Source organism: Heterodontus francisci, chromosome 18 (assembly GCF_036365525.1).
Source record: "Heterodontus francisci isolate sHetFra1 chromosome 18, sHetFra1.hap1, whole genome shotgun sequence".
Lineage (NCBI taxonomy): Eukaryota > Metazoa > Chordata > Chondrichthyes > Heterodontiformes > Heterodontidae > Heterodontus > Heterodontus francisci.
The window spans coordinates 77782105-77804069 of NC_090388.1; the positions used below are offsets into that span (position 1 = coordinate 77782105).

The 21965-nt window shown below is 45.6% G+C and overlaps 1 protein-coding gene across 5 annotated transcripts in view; it reads right to left on the bottom strand.

The window, feature by feature from the left end:
• Positions 1-21965, bottom strand: part of si:ch211-1e14.1 (UPF0606 protein KIAA1549) — a 405473-nt gene that overhangs the window by 73289 nt on the left and 310219 nt on the right. For all 5 annotated transcript variants that reach the window (XM_068051054.1, XM_068051057.1, XM_068051053.1 and 2 more), the window contains 3 exons: positions 20221-20426; positions 9634-9857; positions 9108-9252 (listed from right to left, as the gene is read on the bottom strand). In XM_068051054.1, the coding sequence (XP_067907155.1) occupies positions 9108-9252; positions 9634-9857; positions 20221-20426 (575 nt within the window). The remainder of the gene's footprint in view (positions 1-9107; positions 9253-9633; positions 9858-20220; positions 20427-21965) is intronic.

The window sequence follows — 21965 nt, forward strand, 5'->3', positions numbered from 1 at the left end:
GTGGAGGCTCCCCCCCCAACCCGCTGCTGGCCGATTGGACCTGGATTTAATTATTTAATGAGATGAATGAATTTAAATCAACTTACCGTGAAACCTCTGGCCGGTGGCCGGCACTCCTGCACCTTCAATTCCCGGTCTGGGGAAAGCAGGTGTGACACCGGAAGCGGGGGGAAGCAGCTAAGATTTTTACTGTGTTGGGGTGGGGAGGGAAACGGGGTCAGATAAGCATCATCAGTGTAAGGGATGGTGGGAAGGGGTGAACTTTCAAATTTGTGCAGTCTGCTGGGGACAGGTCAGAATTCAAAGGCAAGTGTTTTGGTGGGGGAAGGGAAAATACTTATTGTAATTTTTATTGGGGAGGTTGGAAAAGGGCATTACAATTTTACTTTGTAAATTTTGGTGGGGGGGGGGAAGGTTCATTTTAAAAATTCAAATTTGCCAGCAGGGCTGGCTGCCCTTTAAAAATGGCACCAGCACCTACACTAGGCAGCTGATGCCATTGCCAGCGACGGATTGCCCACCCCCTCCACGTGATTGTGGAGGGGCGAGCCGCCCAGGCTATTTAAATGAGCTACTGCGCACAAGATCACGGTGGCTCTTCAGCATGCGGTCCACCATTTTTTGAGCTCGCTGCCGGGAGCGACAGTGGGCTCTTAAAATCCAGCCCACAAGGTGCGAAATGAAGACTGATAAAATTAACCTACACGCTTGTTGGTCTCCACAGCTGGATTCCCTCAGCTAGGATAGATGGCACAGTCTGTTCCAGGAAAATCTGGGTGCAATTTTTACAGCATAATTTGGGCTTCCGTTCCTTTGAAATGGAATGTTTTCCTTTCCAGTGGAAGCACTCTCTCGTAAGCCTGACTAGAAACTGCGGTCAACGCCTCCACGCTTGGGCAATAGTTTGAGTGGTTGGCAGTCCAGTGGGAGCACAGACACTCAATCCCATGTACTACAGAACTGCCCAAAGTATCCATTTTTAGGCATAGGTGCCCGTCATTCATCCTCCACATAGGTATAAATCGGCAGCAATGATCGGATAAGACAGTGAGTAACATATGTGAATGCTAGCCACTTCAAGTAATTGCTTTGGCAGTGTTGAACACCGAGAGTAAAATATTAAATGAAGATGCGTTTTACCAAGGCCGAAATTTGATTCAAAATTACTGTGCATACATATCTTTCAGAACGAACATTCCACAAATTTCAGCCAAAGGGATGTATAAAACGCAGCTGTCGTACAGCAGTGTGATGTGATGGGCATATAGGGATTCTAGCTCCAAAATGACCTAGAAGATGACCATGCGCTTTCCCCTGACACTACCAATAAGATGAGCTACAGATCCCAGATGGACTGTAACAGAGATGTGCAATGGAGAGAGACAACACTTGACGCAAGTCATCCTTTGATGCTCTCCGCTAACCTTAGCACGACTGGTTGCAACTAACTTATCTACAGCATCTATAACATAAGTTACGACCGAGGCGGGAGGAGTGCACTGTTTATTCTAGTTCCACTTCTCCACGGGTCACAACATATATTAAAATTTTTTCCCTTGTCCCAGAATAAAACACACCAAACAGGTTTCTTTAATAAACAACAAAATTATCAGTTTATTATAAAACAAGTCTTAACCAGTAATGCAATAAAACATAAACACACAGATTGAAATATTAAAGCTCCTTTTTTTTAACTTTAGCCCCTCACACTCACATACACCGATCAACTGGAAAAATAAAGAGATTTTAGTTTTTAACAGACAGAAAAAAACAGGGGTTCCGAAGAAGGGTCACTAACCCGAAACGTTAACTCTGCTTCTCTTTCCACAGATGCTGCCAGACCTGCTGAGTGATTCCAGCATTTCTTGTTTTTGTTTCAGATTTCCAGCATCCGCAGTATTTTGCTTTTATCCCAAAGTTTAACATTTCTTCAATCGCTGAAAATAGAGACATGTTGGGCTGAATTTTATTAGCACGCTGCACATCGCGGCGGCACGCTTTGAAGCCGGTGGCCTGCCCACACTCAGCAGCCGCCACCGAATCTCCACGATATCTTGCGCGCAGGGGCTCATTAGCATCACTTCGACGCCCTACCCCCTTTATTACGTGGGGAGAGGCGGGACATTCTGCACAGCGAGGGACCTTTCATCAGCTGTGCAGCAGCTGCTGGAGCCCTATTTAAAGCGTCCCAGCACCTGCTTCCTGACAGCTGTCAAAGAAATACCTTACTGTTGAAGAGTGGGGCTGCTGTCAATCTGACAGCAAAGTAAAAAGTGCTGGAGAAACTCAGCAGGTCAGGCAACATCTGTGGAGAGAGAAGCAGAGTTAACTTTCAGGTCTGTGACCAAGTTCACTGGTTGTTAAAGGAAGCCAGGGTGGAAATAAAGGTGCACTGAGGATCACCTTCAAATCCTCACTAGATACAGGAGAGGTACCAGACAACTGGACGTCTGCAAACGTTGTACCATTGTTTAAAAAGGGTGCGAGGGTTAGGCCAAATAATTATAGGCTGGTCAGTCTGACCTCGGTGATGGGAAAATTGTTAGAATCAATTCTGAGGAACAGGACAAACTGCCACTTAGAAAGGCACGGATTAATCAGGGATGGTCAGCATGAATTTGTTAAGGGAAGATCTTGTCTTACTAACTTAATTGAGTTTTGTGAGGAAGTAACAAAAAGGATTGATGAGGGTAGTGCAGCGGATGTGGTCTACCTGGACTTTAGTAAGGCATTTGACAAGGTCCCCCATGGCAGACTGGTCAGTAAAACGAAAGCTCATGGGTTACAGGGGAATGTGGCAGGTTGGATCCAGAATTGGCTCAGGGTCAGGAAACACAGGGTAGTAGTCGACGGATGTTTGCATGAATGGAAAGCTGTTTCCAGTGGCGTTCCACAGGGCACAGTGTTGGGTCCCTTGCTGTTTGTGGTATATATTAATGATTTGGACTTAAATGTGGGAGACATGATTGGGAAACTTGCTGATGAGACAAAAATTGGTCTGAAGAGGATAGCCATCGACTCCAGAAAGATATCAATGGTTTGGCTGAGTGGGCAGGAAAGTGGCAAATGGAATTTAATCCAGAAAAGTGTGAGGTAATGCATTTGGAGAGGGCAAATAAAGCGAGAGAATACACAATAAACGGGAGGATTTTGAGAGGGGTAGAAGAAGTGAGAGACCTTGGAGTGCATGTCCGCAGGTCCCTGAAGGTGGCAGGAGTGATAGATAGTGAAGAAGGCATATGGAATGCTTTCCTTTACTGGCCGAGGTATAGCATTCAAAAGCAGAGATGTAATGCTGGAACTGTATAAAATGCTAGTTAGGCCACAGTTGGAGGATTGCATGCAGTTCTGGTCACCACACTACAGAAAGGACATTATTGCTCTGGAGAGAGTACGGAGGAGATTTATAAGAATGTTGCCAGGTCTCGAAAGTTGCAGCTATGAGGAAAGAATGGACACGCTAGGGTTGTTTTCCTTAGAACAGAGACGGCTGAGGGGTGATTTAATTGAGGTGTACAAAATTATGAGGGGCCTAGATAGAGTAGACAGGAAGGACCTGTTTCCTCTAGCGGAGAGATCAATTATCAGGGGGCACAGATTTAATGTGACTGGTAGAAGAATTAAAGGGGACATGAGGAAATACTATTTCACCCAGGGGGTGGTGGGTGTCTGGAATTCACTGCCAGGAACGGTGGTGGAGGCAGAAACCCTCAATTCTTTTAAAATGTACCTGGACATGCACCTGAAATGCTATAACCGGCAAGGCTATGGACCATGTGTTGGAAGGTGGGATTAGATTGGGCGGCTAGTTTTTTTTGGCCGGCACGGACATGACGGGCTGAATGGCCTCCTTCTGTGCCATAATTTTTCTATGGTTCTACTTGGAATCTGTATTCATTCCTCTGCTGTTATGGGAAAAGACATGTGACTGCCATTAAATGAACTTTGTAAAGAACCAGGAAAATATGTTCATATTCTAGCTGCATTGCCAACTAGAAATATTACATCAATAATTATGATCAGCTGCTGCAGAAGCAAAATGTACGTGAACATGTATCGATGCGTAATAGATGAAAAACCATGACAACAGCATAGATTTCCTCACTAGTCCTGCATTGCTTTTCAAACATGTGCAAGAAAAACCTTGCAGCCAGAAGTTAGAGCAGTTACACTGTGGAGTCACCTTTGCATTTAAAGGACGACACCAAAAACCGAGGATGGCAGAGGGGTGCTCCAGGGTGACCCCACAGTTCAGCGAAGCCTTACTGGTCATTCTCCTGTAGGCTATGCGGGCAAGGCAGGAGGTCCTTTTCCCCAGCGATGGTAAGAAGAGGCCCTCCATCCTGACCAAGGCAGCCTGGCTGGAGATGGTAGAGGAGTTGAGTAGTCAAGGGGCCATCCGGCATCAAAGGGTCGATTGCCGGAAGAGGATGAACTATCACTCCCCCAGCCAGCTGGGGCGCTCTAGGCCTCGTGCGCACAAGATATGACCGCCAAAGTCATCCACAGCCAAAGGGCAATCATATCAGCAGCCTTCCTACAGTTAGGCTGCTAGCGCAGAAGTGGCACTGCATAGGAGCATCCGCAAGCATTTCCAAAAAGCACCGTGACACAAAAGGGTCTGCATGGGTGACACAAAAATGCAGAAAGGTCAAAATCAAAATCTTCTTGACTAACATGTGCGTTGCTTTTACTGTTTGAATGAAGTGGGCCAGCATATACCAATCGTGGCTCCTCCTATTACAACATTGTCATACCAGAATCACTCATGTGCGTCTCCATGGATGCAGTAACATGGACAATGGCTCAGTCTACTGCTGCCAGTAATGGTGGACGCAAAGGTGTTGCAGATGCAGACTGATGCGCAACAGGTGTACGAAGGTGCTGTGTGGCTTGCAGGCTCTCGGTGGTTCCTATGGGGTGGAGAACCTTTGAACAACGAGGCGCTGCCGTGCATCCCGAGCTCACTGCTCGCCCTGCATGCGGTGCCTGGATGCTCTCTGTCCTCCCATATTATGCCTTTCCTGCTGGAAGTCCTCAGTATCCTCATCGTCCGAGGATGAGTCCTGCTCATGTCTCTCCTCATCCTGCTAAGCCACCCCCCCCTATTGAGTGCGTAGTTGTACAGAGCACAGCAGATAGCAACAATGCGAGCTATTCTTTCCGGCTTGTACTGCAGGGCACCACCCGATCTATCCAGGCAGCGGAATCGCATTTTCAGCATGCCAATCGCCTGCTCAATGGTGACACTTGTAGGTCCGTGGCGGGCGTTGTATCTCTCTACTGCAGCAGTAGTGGGGTGTCTCACTGATGTCAGGAGCCATGTATGCAAGGGGTAGCACTAGTCTCCAAGGAGCCACCCCTCCATTTGAGCCATTTCAGTGAACAGCAACGGCAGCTGGGACTGGCACAGGATGAAGGCATCATGGCAGCTGCCTGGAAAACGGGCACAGATTTGCATGAATTGTTTCCAGTGATCACATACGTGTTGCACGTTGATTGAGTGGAAGCCCTTCCAGTTTATGTATTCAGCTGGTCGCCCACTGGGAGCCTTGCTGGCCACATGGGTGCAATCTATGACCCCTTGCACCTGTGGGAATCCTGCGATGGAGCCGAAACTGATGGCCCTGTGGGCCTCGCGTTGAGGGTCCGTCATGAAGCAGATATAGTCACCAACCCTGCGGAATAGGGCATCAGTGACCTCCCTGATGCAGCGGTGCACTGCTGACTGCTGACCCCACAAAGGTCTCCGGTGGGCCCCTGAAATGATGCAGAGGCGTAAAAATTGAGAGCCGCTGTCACTTTGAGGGCCACAGGCATAGGATGTCCTCCTGTGCTGCAGGTCATCGTTTAATGTGTCACCGGCTCTCTCAACATCCGCAGTAGCCTCTGACACTGGAGCTCTGACATCTGCAGGTATGTCATGCGGGACCTGTAGACAGGCAGCGATCTGTAGTGGCGAGCTCTCCTTGGGTGCTGCTGCTGCTCACGACCGGGGGCCTCTACGTGGGCTACAACTACCTTTTGGTTTTGCCTGCGGCGCATATGAATCCTCACAAGAAGCAGATCAATTAATATAGGCTGAACCATCCCCATCTCCAAGTTGCAATTCAACTTGGCTCCTTCACTTCTTTGAAGGCCCCTGACAGGGCAGAGATTGATGTTGAGTGGTACATCAGGTGCTTTCATGCAGCTGCTATGTGGCATGGCCCATCTTAGCTCCCATTAAGAGTGGCATCACATAACCACATTAAGATTGTACAAGCTGCATCGATTGGCCCACCATTCATATAAGCTTCACATGCCTACCATTTCTGTCACTCTCCCCACATACAGGGTGACTTAAGTGCCATTGTTCCTTCACTGACAGAGGCAATCAATGGCATAGAGCAGACAATCTTTCGTGAGGGCAGAATCGCAGTGACGCCCAACATGTCTGAAGATGTGGCCACTGTAATCCCATCCCCCCCTCCCTTCCAGTATGCAGAGTTGAGACTCCTGTAATCCCATCCCCCTCCCTTTCAGAGTTCAGATCCCTGTAATCCCCCCCTCCCGCCTCCCTTCAAGTAAGCAGAGTTCAGACCTCTGTAATACCCCCTCCCTTCAAGTATGCAGAGTTCAGACCCCTGTAATTCCCCCCTCCCTCTTCCCTTCAAGTATGCAGCATCCACAAACCTGCATATCTGGACTTACCTTCACTGTCAAGTACTCCTGTGTCTGATGTCCTATCGGCTTTTATGTTCATGAACGTGACGGCACGTGACGACGTTCAACGTAAAATGTGGAAGTGTGGAGCGAGAGATGGCGGGAGGCATAATCAGGAGAGGTAAGTGACGCTTTACGTATGGCAATTGGGGTGCCGCCGCTGAGTGGCGGGGGGGGGGGGGGAGGGGTTTGCCGCACTGAGGTCCCACCGCCGCCGGTAATATGTGGCGGGGCCTCCTCGACATCGGGAGTCGAGGTGGACCTCTTCAGGCAGAATTTTAAGTACCACTTAAGGAATCCATAGATATTTGCACTGCAGCAGCAGATCATGGTGATCTAGACCCATTGTGTGAATCAGTATTCATTGAACTTATGAACTCGGCATCTCGCGCAGTTGAGTTCAGTTTTAACGACACCATGTATGCCCAAATAGATGTTGTTGCCATGGGATCCTCTCTAGGCCCAGCTCTCACAAACATCATTGTTGGGTTCCATGAGAAACCTGTCTTTGAAGGAATGACACCGAACCTCCTACCTCTTGCATATTTCCGATATGTAGATGTTATGTTTGCTCTATTTGAATCCGCAGCTGCATGTAATAATTTCCTTACATGTCTTAATGGGCTCCATCCTGCACTCAAATTTACTGCTGAAATGGAGCAATCAAATGAGCTCCCTTTCCTTGACATACTATTTGAGAAATCTGCTAAGGGGTTCTCTACCACAGTCTACCGCAAACCTACCTTCACTGGTCAATACACGCATTGGGATTCTTACAGTTCCACGAGCTGTAAGATTGGCCTTATCGGCAACCTTGTAAATAGGGCCTGAGCCATTTATTCACCATGCAAGCTTGATGCTGAAATTGGGCGAATCAAAGACATTCTGTCTGACAATGGCTACCCTGATCAGATCGTTTTTCTCTGTATATCGTGCAAACTTATGAATGGGCCTAAGGCCATCATTTTTGGCCCTGAAAAGTGCCCAGTCTACCTCAAATTACCCTGGAAGGGTAATGTATCCCAAAAATTTGAGCAACAGGTGAAGCTTGCCGTTTCGTGCTACTATTCTGCAGTAGCTGCATGTGTGGTGCTTGCCACTAACAGAATGCTGCCATTGAACCAAAAAGACGTCCTGCCTATCACACAAATGGGTAATGTGAAAAATGAATTTCAACGCCAGTGCGATGCTAGGTATATAGGTGATTGGACAACATTTGCTAAATAATCCTGTGTGCTGGGAATTACACTGACAACCAATTTAAAATTGTCAGTAGGTCTCGCAGTGTGGTACACTTGCACGTACTGGAAGCGACATATATTAATACACTGGGCCCTGTTCTTTGCAGACAGAAAGAACATGTACAAACATTGTGCCTGTTACAGCCAAACAAAGTAAGTGACAGCCAATCACTGATTCATTCCTCAGAGTCAATCAGAGTCAAGCTCCTGGCTTAAATTTCAAACAAAGCTTGGCAGTTAACTGTCAGTCACTATAAACTGGTGCATTCTCCATGGCAACACCTCTACCAATCAGAGTTCACTTGCCAACCAATCAGCACTCTCTTCTCATACAGTATAAAGTCATTATTTTCCCTTACATTGGTATTCTTGTGGATTGTCCTGACGAGTGCAAGACGAAAAGCTTTGACAACATGTCTCTATTTTCAGCAATACTTAAGTTCTGTACTACCAAACAACTATTTCTTCAATCTTTCAAAAATGAAGCCTTAAAAATGTTTTAACAAAACAGAGGCACTTCCGTAACACAAAGCAAAACATCTGGCACAGTGGCGCAGTGGTTAGCATCGCAGCCTCACAGCTCCAGAGACCTGGGTTCGGTTCTGGGTACTGCCTGTGCGGAGTTTGCAAGTTCTCCCTGTGACCGTGTGGGTTTCCGCCGGGTGCACCGATTTCCTCCCACAACCAAAGACTAGCAGGTTGATAGGTAAATTGGCCATTGTAAATTGCCCCTAGTGTAGGTAGGTGGTAGGTGAATGGTGGGGATGTGATAGGGAATATGGGATTAACGTAGGATTAGTATAAATGGGTGGTTGTTGGTCGGCACAGACTCGGTGGGCCGAAGGGCCTGTTTTAGTGCTGTATCTCTCTATGACTCTATCACGGTGCTTCACAAAGGAGGAAGAGAGAACCATGAATAGGAAACGAGAGAATGAGGGAGGTGGTGAAAGACTTGTCAGAGATGTGCTTTGAGGAGGCCTCTAAAGGTGGGAAGAAATGTAGCTCATAGGAGGGGCAATACAACAACCTTGGAGCCAATAGCTTGTCTGTTCTCTCACCTGGACATGATGCATGGACTTCAACAGAGGGGAGAGGGAAAAGTAGGTAACTTTAAGGCAGTAAAGCACAAGGCAGATATAATCATGGTTCTTCCATACTTACAACGTAGGCCGCATTGTTCACTCCAGGTGGCTTCTTGTATGTTCCATCACTGTCTGTAGTTATCAGCCTATCTTTTTCTGCATCCATGATGCTGCCGTTGACCTGGTGCCTCCGTCTCTGTCGCGGAGACCTTTTGGTGCGATAGCTAGAGTGAAGAGGGGATTAAGTCTTATTGGAAATTATCTAATATTTTGTAAAATAATTAATGTATTATTTTATATCTTGAATATCACATCATATTTAATATATACATATTCATAAGTATTTCATGATGCAAATTTGAGTATGATGGTAGCTGCTGAGTAAACTTAATTAGTGCCATCAAAATATAGGTGCAACGATACTGGTCAACAGTTTGTTCCTAGATCTATAACTGGTAACTTTATTCCTGATTTCAAAAGACTAACTTGCTCAAAGTGATGCTGTTTTAGAATGCAACTTGCTACATTTTTATTCACAAAGGGTTCCATCGCAAGGAAATATCTCAAATGACCAGGTGATGCTTCCAGAGATATTTTATGCCCACCTTTTCCTTGGTTCCACAAGGACAGATGGACCATCAACACTGGGATCGAGGATCCTATCAATGTGCACCTGTGCCCTCCGGTAGGCTCTGCGCCGTTCCTTGGTATCGATGGTATCGACCTCATCCATGATGGGGAAGTCATAGTGTCCTTTCCTTTTGGCTCGCAGTCTGATCTTGTTACGGTGGTGTTCAATTTCGGATTTCTGTCTCAAAGCTCTCTGAACCTGAAGGAGGAGAGTGAAGACATTTACTAACTCACAGCTTGATATCATTCACTGGCACTTTTGTAGGTCAGTACCAAAGATCAACAGAATCCTGGAGTTGCAGCCAAGAACACACACAAAGGAGGAGTCAGTTTAGCACTGGGAGTGGGATAGGGTGTATAACCAGGCAGGGTGCCAGATAACATTAGTTATGCAGAACTGCTGATTTATAGAGAAATGTGAAGTACAATGGACTCCTTTTAAGCTATGACCAGATCCACCTGGACCTATAAAGAGAAAAGACAGGTTAACATTTAGTGTGTAACTATTCACCAGAACTGTTATCTAAGGGAACCCTTTAAAGGATGTGAGTGAACATGGGCAAGAGATAACGTGCAGGATACCAAGAAGGGTTTTTTTAAATTTAAAAAGCTGGAAAGAAGTAGTAACAGGCAGAGACCTCAGTGAAGCAACTGAAAAATATTAAATAAAAATAGAGGTCTGTAAACCTGTAAAACTGACTGAAACACACAGCAAGCTTGACTATACCTGAAAAAGAGACAAGACTCACAATCCTTCACCCAAAGTCTGGGTTCCATGCCAGGCCAGAACTGTAAAGGGTCTACACCTGTAATGCAAACCCACCTTCCCCAACACTCGCCAGATGTTAATGGGTTTTGTGATGCTCAGAAGGAGCCATGATGAAATAAACGATGACTTGGAGGAATTATGAAAATAAAAAGTCAACTGTTCAACTGAACTACAAGAACATGCACACGAGTACCACAGACAAAACGGAGTAGCAGTCATGTGGCCCTGCCACACCAACCACCACCCCCCTCCGCCCACACCACGTACTAGAAATACACACCTCCGTCTGTTGAGGATGAAACTCATTAACCTCGTTTGAAATAGCATTGGGGAGAATCCATTGAAATTGAAAGGAGCACCATTGTATATTGATGACTCCCACCTACATGAATGAACTAACAAAAGGTTCTGGAGACAGACTGACTCACAGCCCAAACCAAAATGAATAGGGGTGAAGTAGCACCATTATAACAGAATGGTCCCCATTCAGACATCAATAGATAGCCATGAAATAAAAATGGAGAGTACTGGAAATACTCAGCAGGTGAGGCAGCATCTGTGGAGACAGAAGCAGAGTGAATGCTTCAGGTCTGTGACCTTTCATCAGAACTGGCAAAGGTTAGCAATGAATTAGGTTTTAAGCAAGTGAAAGTGAGGGACAGGGGGGGCGGTGTTGGTGGGGAAGAGAACAAAATGGGAGGTGTGTGATAAGGCAGAAGAGATTAAATAACAAAGCTGTCATGGAACAAAGGCAAAGAGCATGTTAATGCTTGTGGTGAAAGACAAAGCATTTTCGCCACTGCCAGCGTGATGCCACCACCAAACATATTTTCCCTTCCCTTCTCTTGTCAGCATTCCGAAGGGATCATTCCCTCCACGACACCCTGGTCCACTCCTCCATCACCCCTACCCCTTCCCAAGCAATCGCAGGAGGTGTAATACCTGCCCTTTTACCTCCTCTCTCCTTACCATCCAAGGCCCCAAATACTCCTTTCAGGTGAAGCAGCGATTTACTTGTACTTCCTTCAATTTAGTATACTGTATTCACTGCTCACAATGCGGTCGCCTCTACACTAGGAAAATTAGACACTCTACAGCCTTGCAGACTCAACCTTGAGTTCAACAATTTCAGAGCATGACTGACACTTTTAAAAATATTTTTCTATATATTTTTATTATTTTATTTTATTTTTTAACCATGTGCCTGTTTTTTCATGTGGAAAGAGCTGCTCATTACTCTGCCATTAACTCTCTGAACGAATGCTTTGTCTTTCACCACAAGCATTAACACGCTCTTTGCCTTTGTCGCATGATAGCTTTGCTTTTTTATCTCTCCGCCCTCTGCCCTATCACACACCTTCCCTTTTGTTCTCTTCCCCAACAAACCCCAACCCCCTTCACTTACTTAAAACTTAATTCTTTTCTAACCTTTGCCAGTTCTGATGAAAAGTCACAGACCTGAAACGTTAACTCTGTTTCTCTCTCCACATATGCTGCCTGAACTGCTGAGTATTTCCAGCAATTTCTATTTTTATTTCAGATTTACAACTTCTGGGGTATTTTGATTTTATAATAGATATCCATGGTCCATTGTGTGAACACACCAGGGGAGAGGGTCCCATGACATCCGACAGAGACTCAATTGTGCTGGATTTATATCGTAAAAGGTAACCCTCTGGTTGGGTGGCTGCAGAGAGAGAGAGAGAGAAAGAGAGAGAGAGAGAGATCAAGCCAAGACCACAGAAAGCCAGCTTCTGGTCAAAGGCTATGAGAGAGATCAAGCTAAGCAGAAGAACCCTGCTGAACAGGAGCTGAACAACCACTACAGCTGAGAAACTGTAGTGAGACTCTCCATCATTTAGGGGGAGACAGTGGTGCAGTGGTAATGTCACCGGACTAGTACTCCAGAGGCCTGGGCTAATGCCCTGGGGACATGGGTTCAAATCCCACCATGGCAGATGATGGAATTTAAATTCAATTTAATTAAAATCTGAAATTGAAAACTAGTCTCAATAATAGGGCCATGAAACTATCATCGATTGTCGTAAAAACCCATCTGGCTCACAAAGGTCCTTTAAGGAAGGGAATCTGCTGTCCTTACCTGGTCTGACCTACATGTGACTCCAGACCCAAGCAATGTGGTTGACTCTTAACTGCCCTCTGAAATGGCCTAGCAAGCCACTCAGATCAAGAGCAATTAGGGATGGGCAACAAATGCTGGCCATGCCAGTGAAGCCCACATCCCAAGAAAGAATTTTTTAAAAAGTGAAGGTAAACCATGGTCACACCACCAATTTTGGGTTGTGTTTTAACCACTAGAACTCTACAACACCTCAGCAAGTTCAAGACTGCAAAGATCCAGGCCTGCATCTTTAAAAAAACTTTCCTCCCGAGAAGATTCAACAGTATTCTGCAAACCACCTTGGCCTTTAATTGCATCCTGCCCTTTTCTCTCTATCTATTCTTGTGTATGCAAATGTGTGTGAAGGTTGTAACCATTTTGAGAATTGTTTAAAATGAATAATTTTTTTAAGCCTATGAGAAAACCTGTCATTTGTCTGTTTATTTGACCCTAAAAAACACTCAGGGACTAATGCGACATTTTTAACAAAACACGAATGCAGTCAGTTGGAAGATGAAAAGTGGAAGCCACCCACATCACTTACTACCTGTCCGTAAGAAATTGGGGCCTCGTCCCAGATTCTGAACAATCAGATTAAATGTGAGATTTGGAAAAATTCCCTCTAAAACTGAGGAAAATTGAACAAACAGGTTTTCTCCTATCATTCTTCTCTACAGTGCTAGAAACAAAAGACATACGAACATATGAATTAGAAGTAGGAGTAGGCCACTCAACCCTGCTCTGCCATTCAATAAGTTCATAGCTGAACTGATTACTCCACATTTCCACCTACCCCCGATAACCTTCCACCCCCTTGCTTATCAAGAATCTATCTACCTCTGCCTTAAATATATTCAAAGACTCTGTTTCCACTGCCTTTTCAGGAAGAGAATTCCAAAGACTCACAACCCTCTGAGAGAAAATATTTCTCCTCATCACTGTCTTATTTTTAAACAAGGCCACCTAGTTTGAGATTCTCCCACAAGGGGAAACATCCTTTCCACATCCACCCTGTCAAGACCCCTCAGGATCTTATATGTTTCAATCAAGTCACCTCTTACTCTTCTAAATTCAAGCGGATACATGCCTAGCCTGTCCAATCTTTCTTCATAAGACAGCCCACCCATTCCAGGTATCAGTCTAGTAAACCCTCTCTGTACTGCCTCCAGCGCGTTTATATCCTTCCTTAAATAAGGAGACCAGTTCTGTACACTGTACTCCACATGTGGTCTCACCAATATCCTGTACAGCTGATGCACAATCTCCCTATTTTTGTATTCAATTCGTCTCGTGATAAACAATAACATTCTAATAGCTTTCCTAATTACGTGCTGTACCTGAATCCTAACCTTTTGCGATTCATGCACTAGGATACCCAGATCCCTCCGCATCTCAGAGTTCTGCAATCTCTCACCATTTAGATAATATGCTTCTTTTTTATTCTTCCTGCCAAAGTGGACAATTTCCCACTTTCCCACATTAAACTCCATTTGCCAGGTCTTTGCCCCTCACTTAACCTATCTATATCCCTTTGTAGCCTCCTTATGTCCTCTTCACAAGTTACTTTCCTACCTATCTTTGGGTCATTGGAAATTTAGCAACCATACCTTTGGTCCCTTCTTCTAAGTCATTTATATAAATTGTAAAAGGTTGAGGCCCCAGCACAGATCCCTGTAACACAGTACCCGTTACATCTTGCCAACCAGAAAATGACCCATTTATGCTACTCTCTTTCCTGTTAGCTAACCAATCTCCTATCCATGCCAATATATTACCCCTTACACCATGAGCTTTTATTTTCTGCAATAACCTTTGATGTGGCACCTTATCAAATGCCTTCTGGAAATCTAAGTACAATACATCCACCGGTCCCCTTTATCCACAGCACATGTAACTCCCTCAAAGAACTGCAATAAATTGGTTAAACATAATTTCCCTTTCACAAAACCAGGATGACTCTGGTCAGCTATGTGGCCTGGTCCAATCTGCACCTTCTCCTTTGTTATCTCTTGCCCAACCCCCACCTCACTTGTTTATAATCTGTGACTTTTCTAATATTTGTCAGTTCCGAAGAAGGGTCACTGACCCGAAACGTTAACTCTGCTTCTCTTTCCACAGATGCTGCCAGACCTGCTGAGTGAATCCAGCATTTCTTGTTTTTGTTTCAGATTTCCAGCATCCGCAGTATTTTGCTTTTATTTTAGTGTTTAATTCACTGCCACTTCTCTTCCAGGAATGCCTACCTTGAAGAAATTCTGCTCTTCTCTCCGACGGGATTTTCGTTTGTCTCTTTTACCTTGTTCACCTTCATTGCTTTCTATTTCCCTCCTGGTGTTTGATAAGGTATCTACCAAAACTCGTTTTCACAGCCACATCTCCTTCCTCGGTGACTGTCTCCGGCTCCGATTGATTCCACGTGGATTCCAACTGCAGTTTCACCCATCATGCTTTGAAACCACCCAGGATCACAGGTATCTCCGAGAAATACAACGTTCCTCGGACTGCTACTCTCGCCGCATCCTGAGATCCACACTCAGTGCTATGCGCCGCCATATGCACACACTGGACCTCTCTCTCCAGCAGCACCGTCTTACCTTATCTCAAATCTGTTCTACTCCGCAGTTTCATCTCATCTTACGTCTCATCCGACGCATTAACAAAAAACATTTTTTCTTCCTTTCAGGTGTTAAGGAACGCAAGCTCCAGCAGCTGATGGGGACTAATGCCCCTCCAGATCCTCCTTCCGCTTCACTTCCCTCTGACCCCACCCCTTCTGATCTGACCCCTTGCCGTGTATTCACTATATCCTCTGACCTCCCCCTCTCTGATGCTGAGCGTTCTGTACTCAGCAAAGGTCTCAGTTTTATCCCCTTACGCCCCCACCTCAATGAATTTCGCGCTCGGCATGACGTTGAGCTCTTCTTCCGTCGCCTCCGCCTCCGGGCACACTTCTTCGACCAGGAGGCCTCCCCCCGACCAGCAGACCCATTCACCCGCCTCCATCATTCTCCCTCTACCTGGACCCCTCCCCCTGGCCTCTTACCCGCTCTTGATCTCTTCATTGAAAACTGTCGGCTAGACATTGGTCGTCTCAATTTCTCTGCCCCCCTCACTCACTCTAACCTGTCCCCCTCTGAACTTGAGGCACTCCGTTCTCTCAGGTCTAACCCCGACATGGTCATCAAACCTGCAGACAAGGGTGGTGCTGTTGTTGTATGGCGCACCGACCTCTACCTTGCAGAAGCTCAACGCCAACTCACAGACACCTCTTCCTACCTCCCTCTGGACCATGACCCCACCACCGAACATCAAGCCACCGTCCAAAGGACTGTCACTGACCTCATCTCCTCTGGAGATCTTCCGTCTACAGCTTCCAACCTCATAGTCCCGCAACACCGGACAGCCCGCTTCTACCTCCTTCCCAAAATCCACAAACAGGACTGTCCCGGCAGACCCATTGTGTCAGCCTGCTCCTGCCCCACTGAACTTATTTCTTCCTATCTAGACTCTCTCTTTTCTCCGCTGGTCCAGTCTCTTCCCACCGACATCCGTGACTCTTCTGACGCCCTACGTCATTTTGACAATTTCCAGTTTCCTGGTCCCAACCGCCTCCTCTTCACTATGGACATCCCATCGCACTACACCTCCATCCCCCACCAGGATGGTTTGAGGGCTCTCCGCTTCTTCCTGGAACAGAGGCCCAACCAGTCCCCATCCACCAACACCCTCCTCCGCCTGGCTGAACTTGTTCTCACATTGAACAACTTCTCCTTCAACTCCATGCATTTCCTTCAATAAAAGGTGTCGCTATGGGTACCCGCATGGGTCCTAGTTATGCCTGTCTTTTTGTGGGATATGTCGAGCATTCTTTGTTCCAGTCCTACTCAGGCCCCCTCCCCCAACTCTTTTTCCGGTACATTGATGACTGTATCGGTGCCGTTTCCTGCTCCCGACCCGAACTAGAAAACTTTATCAACTTTGCTTCCAATTTCCACCCTTCTCTCACCTTTACATGGTCCATCTCTGACACTTCCCTTCCCTTCCTCGACTTCTCTGTCTCCATCTCTGGGGATAGGTTGTCTACCAATATCCATTATAAGCCCACCAACTCCCACAGCTACCTCGACTGCACTTCTTCACACCCTACCTCCTGTAAGGACTCCATTCCATTCTCCCAGTTTCTCCGTCTCCGACGCATCTGCTCTGATGATGCTACCTTCCATGACAGCGCTTCTGATATGTCTTCCTTTTTCCTCAACTGAGGATTTCCCCCCACTGTGGTTGACAGGGCCCTCAACCGTGTCCGACCCATTCCCCGCACCTCTACCCTCACCCCTTCCCCTCCCTCCCAGAACCGTGACAGGGTTCCCCTTGTCCTCACTTTTCATCCCACCAGCCTCCATATCCAAAGGATCATCCTCCGCCATTTTCGCCACCTCCAGCGTGATGCCACTACCAGTCGCATCTTCCCCTCCCTTCCTGTCAGCATTCCGAAGGGATCGTTCCCTCCGCGACACCCTGGTCCACTCCTCCATTACCCCCACCACCTCGTCCCCGTCCCAGGGCACCTTCCCCTGCAATCGCAGGAGGTGTAATACCTGCCCATTTACCTCCTCTCTCCTCACTATCCCAGGCCCCAAACACTCCTTTCAGGTGAAGCAGCGATTTACTTGTACTACTTTCAATGTAGTATACTGTATTCGCTGCTCACAGTGTGGTCTCCTCTACATTGGGGAGACCAAGCGCAGACTGGGTGACCGCTTTGCGGAACATCTCCGCTCAGTCCGCAAGCAGGACCCTGAGCTTCCGGTTGCTTGCCATTTCAACACTCCCCCCTGCTCTCATGCTCACATCTCTGTCCTGGGATTGCTGCAGTGTTCCAGTGAACATCAACGCAAGCTCGAGGAACAGCATCTCATCTACCGATTAGGCACACTACAGCCTGCCGGACTGAACATTGAGTTCAATAATTTCAGAGCATGACAGCCCCCCACTTTACTTTCATTTTTAGTCATTTTTAGTTATTTTTTCTTCCTTTTTCTTTTACATTCCTTTTTACATTTTTTACAATCTTTTTTTGCATTTATTTCATTTCATCTTAGTTTGTTCAGTTTGCTTACCCACTGTTTTTTTCAGGTTGTTTTTCTTCAGGTTTGCACTTGCTGCTGTTCAATATTCAGTATATTCACACCTAATCTGTACTAATGCTTTGTCTTTCAACACACCATTAACATATTGTTTGCCTTTGCTCCGTGACCTTTTGGTCAGCTATGTGGCCTGGTCCAATCTGCACCTTCTCCTTTGTTATCTCTTGCCCAACCCCCACCTCACTTGTTTATAATCTGTGACTTTTCTAATATTTGTCAGTTCCGAAGAAGGGTCACTGACCTGAAACGTTAACTCTGCTTCTCTTTCCACAGATGCTGCCAGGCCTGCTGAGTGAATCCAGCATTTCTTGTTTTTGTATCAGGATGACTCTGCCTGATTACCTTGAATTTTTCTAAATGCCCTGTTATAACATCTTTAATAATAGCTTCTAACATTTTCCCTTAGACAGATGTTAAGCTAACTGGCCTGTAGTTTCCTGCTTTCTGTTTCCCTCCCTTTTTGAATAAAGGAGGTACATTCGCTATTTTCCAATCTAAAGGAAAGGCCCATTTAATGCTGAAGAGCTTGTAGAGCAGGGAGACATATCCCACGATAAGTTAAATCAATTAAGTATTGAAGATTTAAAAATTCTAGCTGCCCAGGTTGCAGTCTCTTAAAAAACCCAAAGAAACATGAAATAGTGAAGAATATGCTAGCCATTTTAATCTTATCTCAGAACCAGAAGAAGCAAACATGGAATCCAAAACTGAAAGAATAGCCCTAGCTAGAACTCAGAAGGAAAGTGAGGAGTTACAGTTGGAAAAAAAAGAGAGACACTTGAGAAGAGAAGAGATGTAATTGCAAAAGGAAACAGAAGACAGGAAGAAGCAAATAAGTTTGAGTTAGAAAGGCTGCAAGCACAATGTGAGAATGCCATCAGTCACTCAAACCTTATCCCCAATTCAGAGCAAAAATTTAATGTTTTGAAACAATCACGGCTAGTGCCAAATTTAAATCAGGAAGAGGTCAAGTCCCATTTTATCTCCTTTGAGAAAATAGCTACCAGGCTAAAATGGCCAAAAGAATACTGGACCCTCCTCTTACAAAGCAAATTGGTGGGTAGAGCTCATGAAGATCAGTCCATGTTATCAGAAGAAAGCTCCCTCAATTATGGGAGACTAAAACTGCTATATTCTTAGTCCCTGAAGCCTATCAGCAACAGTTTCGAAATGCTAGGAAAATATCTGCCCAAACCTTTATTGAATCTGAAAGAATTAAACACATGGCTTTCAATCGCTGGATTCGATCTGCCAAATTAGACCTCTAATGAAAATTTGAGAAGTAATTTTAATAAGATTTTAAAAATAGCATTCCCCTTAATATAAAGACTCATATTGAGGAGCAAAGAATTACAAGGGTCAGAGAAGCTGCTGCAATGGCAGACGATTATTAGCTTACTCATAAATCCTTTTTTCAGGTAAACTTTTCCAAAAATTAACCCCAGAGGTCCAGGAAAGACAGAAAGTGGGATAATAACGATAAAAGATGGGGTATTAGCGAAAGGGGAACCAAAAGTGAGAATGCAAGAAGCCCTCCACCAGTTAAGCCTTAGGATGCCCACAAGATGATATACTGTTCTTGATGCTACTATTGAGATTGGTTGGAACAGTGTACGATAACAAAACTGGAGAGATCATCGTGGAAATGTTAGAGCTAAGAAGATTACAGATTCGTTTTATTTCAATGTGGGCAAGTAAAGGCACTTGCAGTTTATAACAAAGTGATCCTAGAGCATGGTGCTTCTATGCATGCTCACATCTGTGTACTCCTTGATACTGCTGCTCCAGGCCAATATGGCTCAGTATATTCAGCTTTAATTGTAGAACTGGCAAGTGGTCACAAAATATGGGTTTCTAATATTACTGGGCCAGTCCCATGAAACACAGGGACTATGCCCTGCATTGAAAACACACCATCAATGTAAAACGATCTTTAAAAGGATTTAGGTAGACCTTTGTGTGTGTGTATGTGTGCTTGTTTGTCAGGAGTAGGCGGGATGGGTGAAGGATAGTTAGCTCTTTACTGTGGCTTAGAGGAGGCGAACTACATCAAGACAATTAGGTACCACCATTCAAAGCTTTCCCCCCCTCCCCCCACCAAAGACAACTCAACAAAGCAGAAGGTTATACTATGCATCATTTCTACGCTCCTGATATTCAGTAGATAAACTAATGTTATCTACTCCAGTCCTTATTCACTGCTTGTTCCTCATGTTCTTGAGTGTTTTTCTTCTTAAATGATCTCATTACCGTGTTTGATGGGGTTTCAATAGCCATGTTTTGCTTACTTTAGTCCATAGATCAAGCACCTTGTAGTGAAAAATGACAACTGGGTCTGCCCACAGACCAACAGCCACTTTGAAGAAATTAATTGCGTGAAATTTTCAATAAGTTATTGAGTAATGTGTTAAGATAATCTATAAAGGAAGCCCACTTGCTCTTTTGAATCTTCAATGAGGTTCAAGCGTACAACATACTGTTAAACGCCGTGCCACCTCTCTAGGAAAACTACAGAATCTCTTACCTCTTTATTTATTTTGTTTGTTTCGGCAACTTGCTCGGGAAGCAATGGATTCTGTAAAGGAGGTGCTGGAATTGGTTGCATGGCGATCAGCTGAATCCTACTCGGTAGCCGCTTGCCTGCCTCAGATGGGCGTGACATCCGGTCAACATGGTCGAAGATGGAAGCAGATGAAGGCTGCTCATCAGTTCTGCTGATCTGAGCAGGTCCTAGAATAGAACGTGGGTGTCAGTCTACAGAGTACCCCTGAATCATGTTAAAACTGGATGGGACAAATGACAGTGCAAGGTCTGTTAAGATACACATGTGCACAGTAATGTAGTGATTCTGTTGTTGGAATAGTAATCTATAGGCGTGGACTAATTATCCAGAGAATGTGAGTTTCAACGATGACCAAATAGAATGGCAAAACAGCTTTGAGGGGCTTAGCAGCCGACTCCTGTTCTTATGAAGAATTATTGCACATTTTGAATCCAAGAGGGTGACTCCAGACTTCAATGCAGTTTTTTTTTCTTAATGCACAGGATATGGGCACCTATTGCCTGTCTCTAATTGCCCTTAACTGACTGCCTACCTAGGCTACTACTACGGGGGAAGTTAAGAGTCAACTACAGTTGTGGGTCTGGAGTCTCCCCTTGACATTCAATGGCATTACTATCGCTGAATCCCCCACTATCAACATCCTAGCGGCTACCATTGACCAGAAACTGAACTGGAGTAGCCATATAAATACCGTGACTACAAGAGCAAGTCAGAGGCTAGGAATCCTGAGGCGAGTAGCTCACCTCCTGACTCCCCAAAGCCTGTCCACCATCCTCAAGGCACAAGTCAGGAGTGTGATGGAATACTCTCCACTTGCCTGGATGGGTGCAGCTCCAACAACACTCAAGAAGCTCGACACCATCCAGGACAAAGCAGCCCGCTTGATTGGCACCCCATCTACAAACATTCACTCCCTCCACCACCGACGCACAGTGGCAGCAGTGTGTACCATCTACAAGATGCACTGCAGCAATGCACCAAGGCTCCTCAGACAGCACCTTCCAAACCCGCGACCTCTACCAACTAGAAGGACAAGGGCAGCAAATACATGGGAACACCACCACCTGCAAGTTCCCCTCCAAGTCACACACCATCCTGACTTGGATCTATATCGCCGTTCCTTCACTGTTGCTGGGTCAAAATCCTGGAACTCCCTTCCTAACAGCACTGTGGGTATACCTACCCCAAATGGACTGCAGCGGTTCAAGAAGGCAGCTCACCACCACCTTCCCAAGGGCAATTAGGGATGGGCAATAAATACTGGCCTGGCCAGTGACGCCTACATCCCATGAATGAATAAAAAAGTCACATTTAGATCAGACTGGGTGAAGATGCTAGATTTCCTTCCCTAATGGACATGAATGAGACAGAAGGGTTTTTACAACAATCTGGTAGTAGCATGGTCACCATAATTTATACTGGCTTTTCATTCCAGATTTATTTATTAATTGAATTTGAATTCCCCAGCTGCCATAGTGGGATTTGAACTCATGTCTCTGGATCATTGGTCCAGGCCTCTGGATTACTCGCCTGGGGAGGACTGTTTATACAAAATCTTAGAAGTATCACATTTTGTACCACATTTCTGGTTACTTTAACTACAATCCATGCCAGTAATTGTACCAAGTGAGCAAAGTCTATTGTGTTCTGGAGAGACTCCATGCATTACACTGACAGTAATGTTTACAGAACAGTCCAGGAACTGA